Below are 16,816 nucleotides of genomic sequence, written 5' to 3' on the forward strand. Positions count from 1 at the left end.
GTTCACAGTGGGAGATATAGAACGGCCATAATTTTACAGAATTTCATGACCCAAAAAATTTTCAACCCTTTATATTTTCTACCTTTTTAGATCTGTGCACAATATAACTATAGTTTATAATAGAGTAAAACAAAGTGTACAAGAGAACAAAATTCCATACCAATACGTGGTTTACAGTGAGGGATTTAGAACGGCCCTAATTTTACACAATTTCATGACCCAAAAAATTTTCAACCTTTTATATTTTCTACCTTTTTAGATCTGTGCACAATATAACTATAGTTTATAATTGAGAAAAACGAAAGTGTATAAGAGAACAAAATTCCATACCAATACGTGGTTCACAGTGGGAGATATAGAACGGCCATAATTTTACAGAATTTCATGACCCAAAAAATTTTCAACCCTTTATATTTTCTACCATTTTAGATCTGTGCACAATATAACTATAGTTTATAATTGAGAAAAACAAAGTGTATAAGAGAATAAGATTCCATTCCAATACGTGGTTCACAGTGGGAGATATAGAACGGCCATAATTTTACAGAATTTCATGACCCAAAAAATTTTCAACCCTTTATATTTTCTACCATTTTAGATCTGTGCACAAAATAACTATAGTTTATAATTGTGAAAAACAAATTGTATAAGAGAACTAAATTCCATACCAATACGTGGTTCACAGTGGGAGATATAGAACGGCCATAATTTTACAGAATTTCATGACCCAAAAAATTTTCAACCCTTTATATTTTCTACCTTTTTAGATCTGTGCACAATATAACTATAGTTTATAATTGAGAAAAACGAAAGTGTATAAGAAAACAAAATTCCATACCAATACGTGGTTCACAGTGGGAGATATAGAACGGCCATAATTTTACAGAATTTCATGACCCAAAAAATTTTCAACCCTTTATATTTTCTACCATTTTAGATCTGTGCACAAAATAACTATAGTTTATAATTGTGAAAAACAAATTGTATAAGAGAACTAAATTCCATACCAATACGTGGTTCACAGTGGGAGATATAAAACGGCCATAATTTCACAGAATTTCATGACCCAAAAAATTTTCAACCCTTTATATTTTCTACCATTTTAGATCTGTGCACAAAATAACTATAGTTTATAATTGTGAAAAACAAATTGTATAAGAGAACTAAATTCCATACCAATACGTGGTTCACAGTGGGAGATATAAAACGGCCATAATTTCACAGAATTTCATGACCCAAAAAATTTTCAACCCTTTATATTTTCTACCTTTTTAGATCTGTGCACAATATAACTATAGTTTATAATTGAGAAAAACGAAAGTGTATAAGAAAACAAAATTCCATACCAATACGTGGTTCACAGTGGGAGATATAGAACGGCCATAATTTTACAGAATTTCATGACCCAAAAAATTTTCAACCCTTTATATTTTCTACCATTTTAGATCTGTGCACAAAATAACTATAGTTTATAATTGTGAAAAACAAATTGTATAAGAGAACTAAATTGCATACCAATACGTGGTTCACAGTGGGAGATATAAAACGGCCATAATTTCACAGAATTTCATGACCCAAAAAATTTTCAACCCTTTATATTTTCTACCTTTTTAGATCTGTGCACAATATAACTATAGTTTATAAACAATATAACTATAGTTTATAATAGAGTAAAACAAAGTGTACAAGAGAACAAAATTCCATACCAATACGTGGTTTACAGTGAGGGATTTAGAACGGCCCTAATTTTACACAATTTCATGACCCAAAAAATTTTCAACCTTTTATATTTTCTACCTTTTTAGATCTGTGCACAATATAACTATAGTTTATAATTGAGAAAAACGAAAGTGTATAAGAGAACAAAATTCCATACCAATACGTGGTTCACAGTGGGAGATATAGAACGGCCATAATTTTACAGAATTTCATGACCCAAAAAATTTTCAACCCTTTATATTTTCTACCATTTTAGATCTGTGCACAATATAACTATAGTTTATAATTGAGAAAAACAAAGTGTATAAGAGAATAAGATTCCATTCCAATACGTGGTTCACAGTGGAAGATATAGAACGGCCATAATTTTACAGAATTTCATGACCCAAAAAATTTTCAACCCTTTATATTTTCTACCATTTTAGATCTGTGCACAAAATAACTATAGTTTATAATTGTGAAAAACAAATTGTATAAGAGAACTAAATTCCATACCAATACGTGGTTCACAGTGGGAGATATAAAACGGCCATAATTTCACAGAATTTCATGACCCAAAAAATTTTCAACCCTTTATATTTTCTACCTTTTTAGATCTGTGCACAATATAACTATAGTTTATAAACAATATAACTATAGTTTATAATAGAGTAAAACAAAGTGTACAAGAGAACAAAATTCCATACCAATACGTGGTTTACAGTGAGGGATTTAGAACGGCCCTAATTTTACACAATTTCATGACCCAAAAAATTTTCAACCTTTTATATTTTCTACCTTTTTAGATCTGTGCACAATATAACTATAGTTTATAATTGAGAAAAACGAAAGTGTATAAGAGAACAAAATTCCATACCAATACGTGGTTCACAGTGGGAGATATAGAACGGCCATAATTTTACAGAATTTCATGACCCAAAAAATTTTCAACCCTTTATATTTTCTACCATTTTAGATCTGTGCACAATATAACTATAGTTTATAATTGAGAAAAACAAAGTGTATAAGAGAATAAGATTCCATTCCAATACGTGGTTCACAGTGGGAGATATAGAACGGCCATAATTTCACGGAATTTCATGACCCAAAAAATTTTCATCCCTTCATATCTTCTACTATTTTAGATCTGTGCACAAAATAACAATAGTTTATAATTGAGAAAAACAAATTGTATAAGAGAACTAAATTCCATACCAATACGTGGTTCACAGTGGGAGATATAAAACGGCCATAATTTCACAGAATTTCATGACCCAAAAAATTTTCAACCCTTTATATTTTCTACCTTTTTAGATTTGTGCACAATATAACTATAGTTTATAATAGAGAAAAACAAAGTGTACAAGAGAACAAAATTCCATACCAATACGTGGTTTACAGTGAGGGATTTAGAACGGCCATAATTTTACACAATTTTATGACCCAAAAAATTTTCAACCCTTTATATTTTCTACCTTTTTAGATTTGTGCCCAATATAACTATAGTTTATAATTGAGAAAAACGAATGTGTATAAGAAAACAAAATTCCATACCAATACGTGGTTCACAGTGGGAGATATAAAACGGCCATAATTTCACAGAATTTCATGACCCAAAAAATTTTCAACCCTTCATATCTTCTACCTTTTTAGATCTGTGCACAAAATAACAATAGTTTATAATTGAGAAAAACAAATTGTATAAGAGAACTAAATTCCATACCAATACGTGGTTCACAGTGGGAGATATAAAACGGCCATAATTTCACAGAATTTCATGACCCAAAAAATTTTCAACCCTTCATATCTTTTACCTTTTTAGATCTGTGCACAATATAACTATAGTTTATAAACAATATAACTATAGTTTATAATAGAGTAAAACAAAGTGTACAAGAGAACAAAATTCCATACCAATACGTGGTTTACAGTGAGGGATTTAGAACGGCCATAATTTTACAGAATTTCATGACCCAAAAAATTTTTAACCCTTTATATTTTCTACTATTTTAGATCTGTGCACAATATAACTATAGTTTATAATTGAGAAAAACAAAGTGTATAAGAGAATAAGATTCCATTCCAATACGTGGTTCACAGTGGGAGATATAGAACGGCCATAATTTTACAGAATTTCATGACCCAAAAAATTTTCAACCCTTTATATTTTCTACCTTTTTAGATCTGTGCACAATATAACTATAGTTTATAATAGAGTAAAACAAAGTGTACAAGAGAACAAAATTCCATACCAATACGTGGTTTACAGTGAGGGATTTAGAACGGCCCTAATTTTACACAATTTCATGACCCAAAAAATTTTCAACCTTTTATATTTTCTACCTTTTTAGATCTGTGCACAATATAACTATAGTTTATAATTGAGAAAAACGAAAGTGTATAAGAGAACAAAATTCCATACCAATACGTGGTTCACAGTGGGAGATATAGAACGGCCATAATTTTACAGAATTTCATGACCCAAAAAATTTTCAACCCTTTATATTTTCTACCATTTTAGATCTGTGCACAATATAACTATAGTTTATAATTGAGAAAAACAAAGTGTATAAGAGAATAAGATTCCATTCCAATACGTGGTTCACAGTGGGAGATATAGAACGGCCATAATTTTACAGAATTTCATGACCCAAAAAATTTTCAACCCTTTATATTTTCTACCATTTTAGATCTGTGCACAAAATAACTATAGTTTATAATTGTGAAAAACAAATTGTATAAGAGAACTAAATTCCATACCAATACGTGGTTCACAGTGGGAGATATAGAACGGCCATAATTTTACAGAATTTCATGACCCAAAAAATTTTCAACCCTTTATATTTTCTACCTTTTTAGATCTGTGCACAATATAACTATAGTTTATAATTGAGAAAAACGAAAGTGTATAAGAAAACAAAATTCCATACCAATACGTGGTTCACAGTGGGAGATATAGAACGGCCATAATTTTACAGAATTTCATGACCCAAAAAATTTTCAACCCTTTATATTTTCTACCATTTTAGATCTGTGCACAAAATAACTATAGTTTATAATTGTGAAAAACAAATTGTATAAGAGAACTAAATTCCATACCAATACGTGGTTCACAGTGGGAGATATAAAACGGCCATAATTTCACAGAATTTCATGACCCAAAAAATTTTCAACCCTTTATATTTTCTACCATTTTAGATCTGTGCACAAAATAACTATAGTTTATAATTGTGAAAAACAAATTGTATAAGAGAACTAAATTCCATACCAATACGTGGTTCACAGTGGGAGATATAAAACGGCCATAATTTCACAGAATTTCATGACCCAAAAAATTTTCAACCCTTTATATTTTCTACCTTTTTAGATCTGTGCACAATATAACTATAGTTTATAATTGAGAAAAACGAAAGTGTATAAGAAAACAAAATTCCATACCAATACGTGGTTCACAGTGGGAGATATAGAACGGCCATAATTTTACAGAATTTCATGACCCAAAAAATTTTCAACCCTTTATATTTTCTACCATTTTAGATCTGTGCACAAAATAACTATAGTTTATAATTGTGAAAAACAAATTGTATAAGAGAACTGAATTCCATACCAATACGTGGTTCACAGTGGGAGATATAAAACGGCCATAATTTCACAGAATTTCATGACCCAAAAAATTTTCAACCCTTTATATTTTCTACCTTTTTAGATCTGTGCACAATATAACTATAGTTTATAAACAATATAACTATAGTTTATAATAGAGTAAAACAAAGTGTACAAGAGAACAAAATTCCATACCAATACGTGGTTTACAGTGAGGGATTTAGAACGGCCCTAATTTTACACAATTTCATGACCCAAAAAATTTTCAACCTTTTATATTTTCTACCTTTTTAGATCTGTGCACAATATAACTATAGTTTATAATTGAGAAAAACGAAAGTGTATAAGAGAACAAAATTCCATACCAATACGTGGTTCACAGTGGGAGATATAGAACGGCCATAATTTTACAGAATTTCATGACCCAAAAAATTTTCAACCCTTTATATTTTCTACCATTTTAGATCTGTGCACAATATAACTATAGTTTATAATTGAGAAAAACAAAGTGTATAAGAGAATAAGATTCCATTCCAATACGTGGTTCACAGTGGAAGATATAGAACGGCCATAATTTTACAGAATTTCATGACCCAAAAAATTTTCAACCCTTTATATTTTCTACCATTTTAGATCTGTGCACAAAATAACTATAGTTTATAATTGTGAAAAACAAATTGTATAAGAGAACTAAATTCCATACCAATACGTGGTTCACAGTGGGAGATATAAAACGGCCATAATTTCACAGAATTTCATGACCCAAAAAATTTTCAACCCTTTATATTTTCTACCTTTTTAGATCTGTGCACAATATAACTATAGTTTATAAACAATATAACTATAGTTTATAATAGAGTAAAACAAAGTGTACAAGAGAACAAAATTCCATACCAATACGTGGTTTACAGTGAGGGATTTAGAACGGCCCTAATTTTACACAATTTCATGACCCAAAAAATTTTCAACCTTTTATATTTTCTACCTTTTTAGATCTGTGCACAATATAACTATAGTTTATAATTGAGAAAAACGAAAGTGTATAAGAGAACAAAATTCCATACCAATACGTGGTTCACAGTGGGAGATATAGAACGGCCATAATTTTACAGAATTTCATGACCCAAAAAATTTTCAACCCTTTATATTTTCTACCATTTTAGATCTGTGCACAATATAACTATAGTTTATAATTGAGAAAAACAAAGTGTATAAGAGAATAAGATTCCATTCCAATACGTGGTTCACAGTGGGAGATATAGAACGGCCATAATTTTACAGAATTTCATGACCCAAAAAATTTTCAACCCTTTATATTTTCTACCATTTTAGATCTGTGCACAAAATAACTATAGTTTATAATTGTGAAAAACAAATTGTATAAGAGAACTAAATTCCATACCAATACGTGGTTCACAGTGGGAGATATAGAACGGCCATAATTTTACAGAATTTCATGACCCAAAAAATTTTCAACCCTTTATATTTTCTACCTTTTTAGATCTGTGCACAATATAACTATAGTTTATAATTGAGAAAAACGAAAGTGTATAAGAAAACAAAATTCCATACCAATACGTGGTTCACAGTGGGAGATATAGAACGGCCATAATTTTACAGAATTTCATGACCCAAAAAATTTTCAACCCTTTATATTTTCTACCATTTTAGATCTGTGCACAAAATAACTATAGTTTATAATTGTGAAAAACAAATTGTATAAGAGAACTAAATTCCATACCAATACGTGGTTCACAGTGGGAGATATAAAACGGCCATAATTTCACAGAATTTCATGACCCAAAAAATTTTCAACCCTTTATATTTTCTACCATTTTAGATCTGTGCACAAAATAACTATAGTTTATAATTGTGAAAAACAAATTGTATAAGAGAACTAAATTCCATACCAATACGTGGTTCACAGTGGGAGATATAAAACGGCCATAATTTCACAGAATTTCATGACCCAAAAAATTTTCAACCCTTTATATTTTCTACCTTTTTAGATCTGTGCACAATATAACTATAGTTTATAATTGAGAAAAACGAAAGTGTATAAGAAAACAAAATTCCATACCAATACGTGGTTCACAGTGGGAGATATAGAACGGCCATAATTTTACAGAATTTCATGACCCAAAAAATTTTCAACCCTTTATATTTTCTACCATTTTAGATCTGTGCACAAAATAACTATAGTTTATAATTGTGAAAAACAAATTGTATAAGAGAACTAAATTCCATACCAATACGTGGTTCACAGTGGGAGATATAAAACGGCCATAATTTCACAGAATTTCATGACCCAAAAAATTTTCAACCCTTTATATTTTCTACCTTTTTAGATCTGTGCACAATATAACTATAGTTTATAAACAATATAACTATAGTTTATAATAGAGTAAAACAAAGTGTACAAGAGAACAAAATTCCATACCAATACGTGGTTTACAGTGAGGGATTTAGAACGGCCCTAATTTTACACAATTTCATGACCCAAAAAATTTTCAACCTTTTATATTTTCTACCTTTTTAGATCTGTGCACAATATAACTATAGTTTATAATTGAGAAAAACGAAAGTGTATAAGAGAACAAAATTCCATACCAATACGTGGTTCACAGTGGGAGATATAGAACGGCCATAATTTTACAGAATTTCATGACCCAAAAAATTTTCAACCCTTTATATTTTCTACCATTTTAGATCTGTGCACAATATAACTATAGTTTATAATTGAGAAAAACAAAGTGTATAAGAGAATAAGATTCCATTCCAATACGTGGTTCACAGTGGAAGATATAGAACGGCCATAATTTTACAGAATTTCATGACCCAAAAAATTTTCAACCCTTTATATTTTCTACCATTTTAGATCTGTGCACAAAATAACTATAGTTTATAATTGTGAAAAACAAATTGTATAAGAGAACTAAATTCCATACCAATACGTGGTTCACAGTGGGAGATATAAAACGGCCATAATTTCACAGAATTTCATGACCCAAAAAATTTTCAACCCTTTATATTTTCTACCTTTTTAGATCTGTGCACAATATAACTATAGTTTATAAACAATATAACTATAGTTTATAATAGAGTAAAACAAAGTGTACAAGAGAACAAAATTCCATACCAATACGTGGTTTACAGTGAGGGATTTAGAACGGCCCTAATTTTACACAATTTCATGACCCAAAAAATTTTCAACCTTTTATATTTTCTACCTTTTTAGATCTGTGCACAATATAACTATAGTTTATAATTGAGAAAAACGAAAGTGTATAAGAGAACAAAATTCCATACCAATACGTGGTTCACAGTGGGAGATATAGAACGGCCATAATTTTACAGAATTTCATGACCCAAAAAATTTGCAACCCTTTATATTTTCTACCATTTTAGATCTGTGCACAATATAACTATAGTTTATAATTGAGAAAAACAAAGTGTATAAGAGAATAAGATTCCATTCCAATACGTGGTTCACAGTGGGAGATATAGAACGGCCATAATTTTACAGAATTTCATGACCCAAAAAATTTTTAACCCTTTATATTTTCTACTATTTTAGATCTGTGCACAATATAACTATAGTTTATAATTGAGAAAAACAAAGTGTATAAGAGAATAAGATTCCATTCCAATACGTGGTTCACAGTGGGAGATATAAAACGGCCATAATTTTACAGAATTTCATGACCCAAAAAATTTTCAACCCTTTATATCAGTGGTTCTTAACCTTTTCATAGACCGCGGAACACAATTATATGTATATATTTTTCTCGCGGAACACTAACATTAAATAATTTGAAATTCGGTATTTAGCAAGAACTTAAAATTAAATTGAAATTAAAAAAAAATGGGACAAATTTTTTGTTTTCGTATCTTTCCTTAGTTTCTAAATTTCAATACATTTAAAATTGAAATTTCGCGGAACACTTGGACCATATTCGCGGTTATGAACCACTGCTCTAGACGTATATAGGATCACCTTACACTCACATTTAACCATGTTTACCACTCACTAGACTTAGATGGGACCACCTTGCACTAACATTTAACCATGTTGGCGACTCACTAGACTTATTCAGGGCTACCTTACAAGCACATTTAACCATGTTTACCACTCACTAGACTTATTATACGGTCTACCGGAAAGTTGTGTCCGTTTTTGGAATAAAACAAAATACAAATTTTTCTTACCAATAAACTTTATTAAATACTATAATTGCCATTATTATTAATGATATCTCGCCAGCGTGAGCGCAATTTATGTATTTCATTTTTGAAAAATGTATTATTTTTTGATCATGATTAAAATTAAATTTCGGTTTAATTCAATTGTTTTTAATTGATTAAATTTTTGCCCTACTCTGCCTCATTCTTTGTCCATTTATAAGAATACCTTGGCATTGGACATCTTCTCGTCCATTAGAAACTTAAGCATCCTCTCTTAAAAAAAAAGTATTTCAAGAATACCAAATCTCAAGGATGGAAATAAAGAGATTAAGGTAATGCTAATAGAATTTAGTGGGTAACTAATTTTAAAATGTGGTTAGATCAACAATGTTAAAATTAGTAAAATTGCTGATTTTATTCGTCGAGGCGCAAGATCTTAATATAATGTAGTTTAAATTTATGGGTATTTCTACGATTTTAAATTGTAAGATTTGTTTTGCTTCAGCGCATTTTTTATTTGGTTTTTTAGTATGTTGCAAAAGTTAAATTCAAAGTTACGTTTTTAAAATTAAAATTATTGATCTGGAAAAAACATTTTTTTTAGGGGTTTATGATGTGAATACAGACTTAGTGCGTGAAACAATGAGAGTTATAACTCCAGCAATCAAGGACAGAGATGGTTTGGGCCTGATAATACCCCGTGAATGCAATAATTATCCAATTTATAAACTTGAAAAATATGTTAATGGTGGTAAGTAAAGAATTTCATTATCAAAGTGTATTAGTAATAAAGATGGCAAATTTGCCTTGGCCTCCTAATAGAGTTAGCTGATATTCTAGCCTCACTACTATATCCCATCCATACTATTTCTCCAACTACGACCTTCTTAGTTTCGGTCGTCTTCTTAATTATATTCCTCCAGGCCTAACAACATTCATCATATCTACATTCTGTGTACCAGGCAAAAGCCATATTGAAATAGCTTAGGATTCCAGATCTCCGCGTGAGAGTACTTAAGCATTTTTGTGTATTCCATTTGGTTTTACGTTCATTATCTGACTGACCTTTTCAGCATGCATACTAAAAGAGGTTGTTCAGGACACTAAATTCCCCAAACTGTTAAGATTTCCAGAGCCCTATTCGGCTATTTGTCATAGTCACAACCTTTCTCTGTAACCCTAGTTCCACATAACCAGTTTTGTGAGACTTGTACGACCTAGTCAGAATAAAAAAAGTTTTTTCTCAACTTCAGGTATTAGTAACCAGATAAGAAGGCTTAGTAGAATTCCTCTTATAGCCTAATTTAAAGTAATTTTACTAGAATCACGCTTCTTAGCTAGAGTTAACAATTTGTTACAATCGATCACGTATCGATAAAAAAAAAGAAGAAGAAGGAATTCCATACCTAGCTTTTTTACTTTTCCCTTTCTTTCTGTGTTAATATTCGCTGGTAAGCGGTAAAAAACAAATTATTTCTTGAATTTAAATAATTTTGTATTTTTTAAAGTGTTTGTTTTCTTTCATTCTGTAAAAACAAACACTGCTCGTATTGATGAAGAAAATCATTGATATTATTAATCAATTGCGAATCTAATCCACGTCTTCCATTAAATTAATTCTAAATTTTTCTCTCCTTTCTTTCAGTATATAAAAGAAGCGCAGAACCAGAAATACAATTTATTGAATTTGCTGGACAAAATACTCAATTATTTCATATCGTGAATTATGCCGATTTAGAAGAACAGGCACAAGAAATGCCAATTGCTATGGCAAAATAATTTAATCTTATTTTGTGTGTAAATGTTAATCATCTATTCAATATTGATAATGAATTGAGATACACATAATATAAAGAATAAAATAAATATATATATATAAATGAAAATAAATTAGTCTTATTTCTTGGTTAGTTGCATACATTTCTAGGTGTTACAAGTTCATGCAACGAACGAGTAGAAAAAAGCATTTTCCTAAATCTTTTCACCCACTGTCTCTTATCAAAGTTCATTTTTAGTTATATTAATTAAAAATTAAAAAAACAAAACAAAAATTAGCACATTAATAATAGAGAGAATATTAAACAAGTTTTACATTGTATTTTAATATCTATGTATTTAAAAAAAGCAAAATTAATAATTGTAATACAGTATAAACAAAATTTTATGTGTATTTTGAAATATAATCTAAAAAAAAAATTTTTCAGTCAACTTTTAAATGTTGTTTAGGTCATTCCCTTTAAATAAGGACTTTTTAAACATCTGTTCTTATTTTTATACGTCAAATTCTTTTTTGTGATATTCTTTGAGTTATTACTTATCTAAATGGTTCAGAGTTACTTTTTTTTTTTAAATTATTTAGTTTTTTAATCTATTTCTAATAAAGATTTTTTTTTTTTTGTAAATAATGCATTAGTTTTTGTAATTCACCACACTTAAAAATGTTTGTAATTTTTTTCTTTTTATGATACTAATATTCTTTTTTCTTAGATCAGTCGGAAATTGTGATTTTGTTTTAGATAAATTATAATTTACTTAAAACTAAACTAATCAAAGCAAAAATATAGCTCCTTTTTTTCTCTTGCTATTTTTTAAATTGTTAAAATAGTTCGTCATCTTGAAAAGTTTGATTTGATAATGTTGTTTTTGAAAAAAAAAATAAAACAAAATAAAGAGATGTACCATTGGTTCACTGACTAATACTAGTAACGAGCTGATGTATGACTTCTTGAGTTCGAAACCATTGATAATTACTATTGTAAGACCTGTGAGATTGTGTTTTTGGTACTGAAGTGTGAACATCGAAGGTAGTTGGAGGATTGAGCTTTTTTCAGATGTCTGGACCATTCATTTTGTTTTCTCTTTTAAGTTCATTCAATGCATATACTTAAAAAGGTAATCGGAGCACACAGTCTGGCTTTAAAAGAAGCAGGGCTTTATAAAAAACTTTTTTAAAATTTCTTTTCTTTTAAAACTTACAGCCAAAAATAAAAAGTCAAAATGTAATTCAGTTAGTAATTCAGTCAAAATTCATTCTATACAACACTACTTTACTTTTGCACTTATCTTCTTCAAATAAATACACTTATGAAGCCACAAAACCTTGCAAAGATGTTGTTCCCATTCTTAAACTGATGCTGGAATTTCCTTTAACGGTTACAGCATTTTTACAATAATCTGTTGTTACAAAATGGCGACCTATAAGATATTCTTTTAATCTTGTATTTAAGTAAATAATTATAGGACTTCCAAGTGAATAAGGAGCCAGATGGAACTTTTTTTTCTCGGCGAAAATTCATTAACTGCTGAGGATACTGTGTTAAGAACTAGGTGCGCAATGGTTCTTGATAAAAGTATCCAGGAATATTCACGTTGGTTGGCCTCACTCAAGTAACTAGAAGTCCGCGCAACCCTTCAAGAACTTCACCCTTGCTCAAGAACTTGCTCAACAGCTTTGAACTTTGCTCATCTTTTTTTCTTTTGCCACAGAGTGCGTTTGTGTGTGGGAGAGAAAGAGGGGGTGTGTGAGAGAGAAAGAGATACTAATGTTTGAAAAGGAACACAAAAAGACTTCCTATAGTCTCTGGAGCCTTTTTATGCACATAAGAACTAAGTCCCCTTAAGTTCTCCCTTTTCCCGAGATAAACATTTTTTTCTTTTCAGTGATCGCCAATTTAAAACGATAGAAAACATAATCAAAATCAACTAAAGGAGATTCCAGATTTTACATTACGAGTACTAGAATGTTATGAAGAGTGAGAACAACATGTTAGACTGGCATCCCAAGGGAACTATTTTGCAAAGTATAAGTGCATACTGTAATTTTTATTTCCAAAATAGTCTCAGTACAATATTTATTCCTTATCTTTTTTAAATTCGTCACCAATGTTGAATGAAAATATTGAATGAAGAGTTAAATAACATTTATAATTGAATGGTAAGTTGTTCTACTTTGAACTTAAAATTATGGTGGTTGATCGGGTGCTTTCATTTATTAAAATCTTTATAGAGATACTTTACAAAGTTGTCGCAAGTTTTAAAAAAAAAATTTAATAAAATTAATTCTTGTAGTCCTCGATTATGTACCATCAAATTTTTTAAATCAATTCACCATTTAAAAATTTTTGTAGATCTTAAAAGAAGAATTGCCAAAAAATTATCGAAATTTCGTAAATGAAGAACTGATTTTTTTTCTGGTGCTAATATCTTCAAACTTAATTACATTTATTTATTTTACATTAATTACATTTAAATTACATTAACTTATTTACAAAATTACATTTAAAAAAATGCAAAAAATAATGCTCCGTGTCGGGGTGTTTCAAGTCTAAAAATAATTTAAGAAAAAACATATCAAATTTAAAAGAAGATCATTCCATTTACAAATTTACTTGATTCTTTTTTATTTCAAATTATTTGCAGAATATTTCTTTTAATTATTCTTAAATAATTAATTAACCCCTAAATTTGTTACAAGAATTTTGTAAAATTAATTTCTTGTTTATCTTTTAATAATTAACATCACAAGTATCTCGATCTCTTATAAATTTAAGAATCTATAAACGAAAAATTAATAAATTAATGATGGCGTATAAGTCTTTATTATAAATTCTGTAACTGCATGTTTTAAATTGTGTAGATTTATAAATTATTATTATAATTATTTTTTGTTAGGATTATAAGCATTTGTTTATTATCTTTATGGTCCGATTTATATTGTTTTAAAGTAAAAAACATTTTATAATTGTAAGTAGAAAGGGAAGGGAAGTGTTGTAAATTTCAAATACTTATTTTTCTTTTTCTGTTGTTGATGAATTTTTAAATAAAAGGTTTTCTGACTTAAATTATCATTAGTATTTGTAACTTTCTCTTACTCCCAGTATTACGAGCAAGTCAAATTTTTTGAAATACGAGGGTCGTTTGAAAAGTCCGTGCAAAAATAAAAACTACCTAATTTTTTGGGGTAAACCTTTTTTATTTTTCAACATAGTCTCCTTTTAGGCTTATACACTTCGTCCAACGCTGCTCTAGTTTGTTGATCCCTTCCGAATAATAGGATTTGTCCAAGTCTGAAAAATAGCCATTCGTTTCTGCAATCACCTCCTCGTTTGAATAAAATCTTTTTTCCCGCCAGCCATTTCTTCATATTGGGGAATAGTAGTCCGAGGGAGCCAAGTCTGGAGAATAGGGGGGGATGTGAAACGAGTTGGAACCCTATTTCCATTAATTTTGCGACCACAACTACTGAGGTGTGAGCTGGTGCGTTGTCGTGATGGAAAAGGACTTTTTTTGTGGGCCAATCGTGGGCGTTTTTCTTGCAGCTCGGTTTTTCAAACGGTCCAATAACGATGAATAATATGCACCTGTAATAGTTTTACCCTTTTCCAGATAGTCGATGAGGATTATTCCTTGCGAATCCCAAAAGACAGTCGCCATAATCTTTCCGGCCGAAGGAACGGTTTTCGCCTTTTTTGGCGCAGATTCCCCCCTTGGTAACCCATTGTTTAGATTGTTCTTTGGTCTCAGGAGTGGTAGTGATGTATCCATGTTTCATCCACAGTGACGAAACGACGCTTAAAGTCCTGCGGATTCTTCTGGAACAGCTGCAAACCGTCCTTGCACAACACTTCACACGATTTCGTTTTTGGTCAAGCGTGAGCAATCGCGGCACCCATCTTGCGGATAGCTTTGTCATGGTCCAAATGTTGATGCAAAATATTATGTACCCGTTCATTAGAGATGCGAACAGCACTAGCAATCTCACGCACCTTCACTCTTCTGTCATCCATCACCATATCATGGATTTTATCAATGATTTCTGGAGTAGTAACCTCAACAGTTCGTCCAGAACGTTCAGCGTCACTTGTGCGCCCATATGGCCACTCCGAAAATTTTGAAACCACTAATAAACTGTTGTAATCGAATGTGCAGAGTCACCATAATGTTTATCAAGCTTCTCTTTAGTCTCCTGAGGCGTTTTGCCTTTCATAAAGTAGTGTTTAATCAACACACGAAATTCTTTTTCGTCCATTTTTTTGAAAATCACTCGACTTCCTCGATTCAAACGAATGCCAAACACAAAGAAATAGACCGATCTGGCTGAAATTTGGTGTGTGTTCTTCCAAGAGATGCTACTAACTAAACATAACCTCGATACGCGCCAGTGGTGCTATCTCTCTGACTTTGCACGGACTTTTCAAACGACCCTCGTAGGGCACAGCATCGCTGAAAAAAGAAAGAAATTTAAACTAAAAAATTGAAACAAAAAAGTATCTGATCTTTTGGTGGGCTAAATAAACCAACCGAAATTGTTGATTTACTGTGTCTAGTGCTTTTTTTTTTTCTGAGCTGGCGGGGTTTCTTTCGAAAACAGTACTCGAGAGAACATTGGATCTTCATCTAGAATTAGGGAAGAAAGTAAATACCTTACCCATTTGTGAAGATGCTACCCATTTGTGAAGGTGCTGAAAGTTTTGATTGCAAAGTACAAGACATCATTTAGGTACAAAGGTATAAAAGATATTCAACTGATATTTTAATAAATAAATGAATGAAAATAATCTCAAAAATTACTACGACTTGGAGTTTTTAAACTAAGAAGTATTAACTTAGTTTTTTTTTTTTTTAATATTTAAGGGACGTAGAAAAATTAACGACTAACGAAAATGAACTTCATTTATTTATCAATTAATTGTTTTGGGAATTTAATGAAATTAATTTATTAATTCCTGTTAATTGATAAGAGTAATTATTGCAATAACATTATATAATCAGTATGTATTGAGTTCGATCCAAATCACTTACTGTTAAGTTGGTTTAATGTCAAGTTTGTGTTGTGTTATATCAGTATGTGTTGGTATAATTTCACGTTTGAAGAAAAATTCCTTACACAAATCTTCGAATAATTTTTTCAGTTTTGTGGATTACTAACAATTTGGTTCAACGAATTTCTCTTGTCTTGAAAAAAAAACATTAGAAAAATTAACATTTGTTTTTGTATTTGAGTTCAAGGAATGGGTAAGTTGTAAGCTTTCTACTACTATTATTCCTGAAAGTATAGATTTACGAACTATAATTTTAGGAAGATATAAATTTATTGCAACAATTCCATGTGTGGAGAAGTACTTTTGAGTTAAAACCTTGGAGATTTGAATAAAGAAAATAGGGTACAGAAAAATTACGTTTCGCTAAACACTTTTTAATTTTTTTTTTTAGCCACAAAATAATTTTTGTTGTATTGATGTTTTTATTTGAGATGGCGGAGTTTCTCTTAAAAACAGTATCTTACGGTTCTCGGAGAACAATGGTTCTTCATGTAGATAATTCTTTCATT

At 30.2% G+C, this 16,816-nt stretch overlaps 1 protein-coding gene across 1 annotated transcript in view; it reads left to right on the forward strand.

The window, feature by feature from the left end:
- LOC141455647 (integral membrane protein 2B) overlaps positions 1 to 14,327 on the forward strand; it is a 31,241-nt gene extending 16,914 nt beyond the window's left edge. Inside the window, exons 7-8 of the mRNA XM_074130876.1 lie at positions 10,091 to 10,237; positions 11,132 to 14,327. Coding sequence (XP_073986977.1) covers positions 10,091 to 10,237; positions 11,132 to 11,265 — 281 coding nt within the window. The 3' untranslated portion in view covers positions 11,266 to 14,327. The remainder of the gene's footprint in view (positions 1 to 10,090; positions 10,238 to 11,131) is intronic.
- Positions 14,328 to 16,816: the final 2,489 nt, after the last annotated feature.

Source organism: Rhodnius prolixus, unplaced genomic scaffold (genome assembly GCF_049639745.1).
Source record: "Rhodnius prolixus isolate KJV_2025 unplaced genomic scaffold, Rpr scaffold_4, whole genome shotgun sequence".
Classification (NCBI taxonomy): Eukaryota; Metazoa; Arthropoda; class Insecta; order Hemiptera; family Reduviidae; genus Rhodnius; species Rhodnius prolixus.